Source organism: Acanthisitta chloris, unplaced genomic scaffold (assembly GCF_000695815.1).
Source record: "Acanthisitta chloris isolate BGI_N310 unplaced genomic scaffold, ASM69581v1 scaffold11770, whole genome shotgun sequence".
Lineage (NCBI taxonomy): Eukaryota > Metazoa > Chordata > Aves > Passeriformes > Acanthisittidae > Acanthisitta > Acanthisitta chloris.
Window position 1 is genome coordinate 6,425 of NW_008651110.1, and position 5,706 is coordinate 12,130.

General features: G+C 42.2%; 1 protein-coding gene across 1 annotated transcript in view; it reads right to left on the reverse strand.

Moving 5' to 3' along the window:
* TNFRSF1A (tumor necrosis factor receptor superfamily, member 1A) overlaps positions 1-1,214 on the reverse strand; it is a gene marked incomplete at its 5' end in the record, with an annotated part of 5,340 nt that extends 4,126 nt beyond the window's left edge. Inside the window, 3 exons of the mRNA XM_009071764.1 lie at positions 124-267; positions 581-709; positions 1,013-1,214. Coding sequence (XP_009070012.1) covers positions 124-267; positions 581-709; positions 1,013-1,214 — 475 coding nt within the window. The remainder of the gene's footprint in view (positions 1-123; positions 268-580; positions 710-1,012) is intronic.
* Positions 1,215-5,706: the final 4,492 nt, after the last annotated feature.

Sequence of the window (5,706 nt, forward strand, 5' to 3'; positions counted from 1 at the left end):
GTTTCAAAACTACAGTCATTTTGGCACAAGGTGCTGCAGCATGTCAGAAAGTGAGCAGAGGGCTGTTAATGTTTACCCTAGTAGAATATGTCAGTACTGGAGCCACATCCATGCCATACTCACAGTTGGCAATAATCCCATTGGCACATGAGCTGCAGTTCCTACACTGGAAGAAATCAAACGAACCATACTGATACTGATTCTTCTGACAGCCACATACAGTATCTTTCTTTGGGGTGCAGGGGGCCTCTACTATCTGCTGGAAATCTGAGGAAAGAACAGAAAAATGATTATTCCAACCTCTCACTTCACCTTCAACTGAGAGCACTGTTACGATGATAGGTATTGTTATTACCTAATTTTCACAGAAAAAGCCCAAAAAGGCCTGCAAACTGTGTCTCAGACTGTAGCAATTTGGTAACCCTTACTCCTGCTGTCCCCAATCCCTTCTCATACACTGTCTTATCCATTCACTTGCTGACTTTTCCAAGATTCCTCACTCACGTTGCCATCTCCTTCAACTCCCATTCACTGCTACCACCCGTTTTCCTCAAATCCTATAGATCTGATAATAACTCACCTGTACGGCAACGTGTACACGGAAAGCATTGAGACATGGTGTTATCAACAGCTGTGAATGTGCCTTTAGCACACGGAAGACAGACAGGTGCCTGCTCTGGCCCATCACAGTCTTTTGCCTTGTAGGTACCTGCAAGAAAATCACTTAACAGAGCTCTGACAGGAAGGCAAATGCATTGTCTTAGGGAGGATGGGAGTCACTGGTTCCTCAAAGAAACCCTGGAGCTGATGGTGTAAGGACCAAGTATGCTTCCTCTCACCAGTGTGAATGACACTGACAACCCAAAGGAAGAGATAAGAATTTGTCTGGGTAGTGATAGGTACCAAGGAAAAAGAGCACTGATGTAGCTGTAGAAAAGAGACAGTTTGAGAGTGCAGGACAGGGAAATGCCTCAGAGGTGAAGGTCACTACTACTGCACTTATTTTACATACCTGCATGACACCTCATGCAGCAGTGGGTCTTTCTAGGATGTAGGTATTCTCCCAGTTGACACTGCACCTGCTTCTTTTCTCTCCTCAAGGGGTTAGAGGTGTCTCTTCCATACAAAGCTACCTGATGGACTTGCAGTGTATATGGCACTGGAGTAATTTCTACAGATGTCTTCGTCAACAAGCAGAGAAATGTTAGGATAACCTGTAAATACAGAGGGGGAGAAACAAGGTAAGAGAACATCACATCACCTTGCAGACCACACCCCTGACTTTGGCACTTAGAATTAAATCTTATTACAACAGTGAGTTCAATTTACTTGACCAGTTCTGGTATCAGGACCCTCCACTGACAAATGTGTGTGGGGAGATGATTTTCAAAAAAAAAAAACCTTCAGCAAATGGATGCCTGTCATCTGTGTTATTAATATGACAGTCAATGCTCTCTATGACAAACTGGTTGTATATAAAACAAATACTTTTCATGATGTGCAAATTAGAGATGGAATGCATTGAAAGTGCTGCAGCTTGCATGAAAGTTATGCAAGAGCAAAGGAATGTTTTTATTAAGGAAGGCAGTAAGGCTGTCCATGTAGAAACAATTCCACAGAGAAGAATGCATCCAGTACTTACAGTTCTACTGAACAAACAGACAAGATGGGATGTTTGGAATAAGGCAGAGGATGATCTCAGTGCCTGCAAAATACAGAAGAGCTTCCAAAACTCCTGAGCAAGGCAGCCTGAGAAATGTGGGAAAGTTAGGTTTTCAACTTCTTCCTGTGTCAAACATATATTCTTCCTCTAAAACTGCAGGTGTTAACAATCAGTCTGCAGTCTGCCACAAAAATGTGCATTTCTTTCTTTAATTCCTTTAAGATTTGATTTCCATTTTCTGTTTGAAAATTACTCTTTTCCTGCCAATTTTAACAGAAATATTAAGATTGACATGACTGCCATATGACTGTAAGAGTGTGAGTGTGTAAACACACAGGAACAAAGGGTTAAAAGAACAGCCTGTACCAATAATGAAAGAGGCCATTCCCTGGACGTTGTTTCCAGGACACTATTCCCAGCAGTGAAATTGAGAAATAAGCTGTTTATGTCATGGCCAAAAGGTCTACACTCTGGTAAAACCACAGCATAGATGACTCATTAGCAAAAGATCCTGCACCAGGCAGATAGTAACAAGATTGCAGTGTATCTCAAACACAATTCCTTTGCCCCTTGGCCCAATAGGAAAACAGATCCTAGGTGTGTATTTCTAACACACATTCAGACAAGGAAAAAACCTACAACAACAAAAAGGTTAAAAAAAAAAGAGAATACAAAACAAAACCAGGTAACAACTTGGCCCAAGATTTATGAAACCTGAACTCAGCAAGTTTCTACAGCAAAGACCTATCCCATCCCAGCTGATGACTCCTGAGGGATATGATAGATTTATCCAAAAACTAGTTTGTAGTACCATGAAGGACTCCAAGCACAATGAAGACCTGACAACCAGCATCCCTTGTCATCTATGTTGCACACAAGTGATCCTGGCCACGCCATCTGCACATGTTGATGCTTCTGCATATGTGACAGAGAGCATGTGTCAAGGTACTCTATGCATCAGGTCATGTGAATGATGAAAATCAACTAATTTTTTGCAAAGAAACACCACTCAGCCCATATAATTTCACACAGAGTTTTACTGAACTACCTTTCCTTTATTGTTTTACCAGCTCGCTTTGTTGAAAGTGGTAAGATGCCTAGCAGCACAGGCACAGCCTCAAAGTTCCATTTCTATTTTGCTTTTTCAGCTAGGATAGTTATAGCAAAAGCAAAGTAAACCAATAAGGGTAAACCACAATGCTGATACCAGTTTTGTGGCTACAAGCTTAAGAAAAGATATGCAAAATGAGATGGCTGTGACAGCCCCACGCTGTCCTGTTTCTCTCTCAGAATTAAAGCCTTGGGGGAGAAAGGTACATACATAAAAGCAACTTAAAACCTCAAGAAGGACAGAATTTTGTAACTCTGACAAAGCTAAAACACAATTTTTTCAGAGTGCTCTGTCATACAAGGACATATTCAATAGACCAGATGGTAAAATGTTGAACAGGAAGAAGAGAACCACATATTTAAATAGCTTTCATTTCAGACTTAATTATCTGACCACAGGATAATTGTAAGCATTCCAACAATTCCTCAATAAGAAATAAAAATTGTTTCAGCAGCTGACGGTCTTACAAGATTGATTGCTTGCAGTAAAGTGGGTAAAAGATCATTCACACAAATGGTCTGACACACAGCAACAAGAAAAAAATCCTGATTCACTAGCCAATGATTAATGCCCTGTCATGGAAATATATACAGCCAGCCCATAAGTCACAAAAGTCAGCAATGGAAAGAAGAGGAAAGCATCAAAGATTAAGCCAAAACCAGAGAAAATTGGTCAGATACACCTTCTAAACCAACAGAAAACTGGAGAAGTGTTTTCAGTTTTTCAGATTAAGTGGAAGTGTGTCCGTAAGTGTAATCAAACCAGAGTTAACACGCTATTACTGATCATAATCTGAGGAACAGAGTCACCGTCACTCAGAAACTAATGGTTCGGACATCCAGAAAAATAATTCACATGGTGAAAAAAGCCCACCACCATCTTAAGCAGTTCCAAAAGCCACTTCATAAGATTCAGGAAATACATTAAGTTAAAGTATTCTATTCTATTTCAGTTGGAAGGAGCCTACAACAATCATCCAGTCCAACTGCCTGGCCACTTCTGGGCTGACCAAATATTAAAGCATGTTGTTAAGGGCATTGTCCAAAGGCCTGTTAAACACTGACAGGCTTGAGGCATCAATCACCTCTCTAGCAAGTCTGTTCCACTGCTTGACCACCCTCTTGGTAAAGAAATGCTTCCTTATGTCCAGTCTGTACCTCCCCGGCACAGCTTTTTGAGCCATTCACATGTGTCCTGTCACTGGATCCCACGGAGAAGGGATCAGTGCCTCCCTCTCCATTTCTCCTCCTCAGGGGGCTGTAGAGAGCAAGGAGGTCACCTTTCAGTCTCTGTCTTTCCAAACTAGACAAGGCAAGAGTGCTCAGCTGCTCCTCACAGGACACATCTGACAGCCCTTCCACCAGTTTGATTGCTGTTGAAAATTTTGTATTACTTGAAAGTAGCCAAGTGCTTGTTTGACTTAAGTAAGTAGAAATGTTAGGCTGCAAGTTGAACTTGTAGGCTGCAATCTGAACCATGTGGCTGTGTTGTGTAAGTCAAAGATGGATCACAGTGAAAGCCCAGAGATAAAAGCTGAACATCAATAATAGTTAGACCAGACAAAGCTCATAAATCATGGTGTATGAACTCTGACAACCATATTATAACATGGACTACAGATCTGGCCAAAACCCCCACCAAAACTGACCTAAGAGGATGCAAAGGTGAACATGTGGGCAACCTCTTGCTAATGAAATAGTCAACCAGTGGAGAGCAAGAAGACCCAGACCCTAATAGTGCGGCATGGGGAAGTTAGATCATAAGGGTATAATTGCCCAGGGATTTCTTTGCTCAGGGTCCTCCATGAGCTAGGTCCCTCAGGCACCTAGCTCAAGCTGCCGGATATCACAATTGATTTGTGCTGATAAATCTATCTGATGGAGGTGAGAGCCTAATGTCAAAAATTTCTTTAATGGTTGTCCTCCTCTGGACGTGTTCAAGGATCTTCAAATCCTTAAATTGTGGGGCCTAGAACTGCACGCAATACTCCAGATGAGGCCACACCAACACCAAGTACAGCAGGATGATCCCCTCTTCTGACCAGCTGGTGATGCTGTGATTGATGCACCTGCCAGGATTGCTGATTCACACTGAGCTGCTGCCCATCAGCATCCCCAGATCCCTCTCTGCAGGGCTGCTCTCCAGCCACTCCTCTCCCAGCTTATTCTTGTGCCCTGTGGTACTCCATCCAAGGTGCAGGATCCAGCATTTGGACTTGTTAAATTTCATTCTATTAATAATTTCCCAGTGCTCCAATTTATCTAGAACAAATACCTTGAATACAACTGGTCCTAGAATTGAGCCTCAAGGAACACTGCTGCTGAGCAGTCGCCAGCCAGATGTAGCTCCATTTACCAAGCACTGAAGCCTCAAGTCATTGATAACAGCTTATCAAGGCAAAGTTTAGAGGTCTTCTGCAAGTGAAATAAGGGGATTTTCCATTGTTAGGTATAAAATAAGCTCCACTTGCCAGAAGAGAAAATGAGTACTCACTAACCAATGCTGCACAGGAAAGTGGACAATATGTATTACCTAAGCCGAGTGATAATACAAACCACATCATGCACACCACTGATTCACACTTTCGATGAGCAGGAACTGCCCAGGGAAAACAGAGTCATCAGAAACTCTAAGTCTTACTTCTGAAACTGATGCAGGAATAAACAAAATATGGCTGATGAAAACCAGGATGCTCCTTCCTTAAAATATTCCACTCCTCTGGGCAACAGCTATGTGCCCCACATGCTCTCCTCACATGCAAGGCAGCCCTAGTTCCTTCTCATGTTTCATACCAGCACTTACTGCCCAACAGCTACAATGAAATAAAAATGTGCCACAAACCCAAGAAGCTCTTCTATGCAAAGTTTTGACAGCTGAAACAGGAGTTAGGAACCCCTCCACCATCTTCAACCTCAAATATTCTGAATTACTG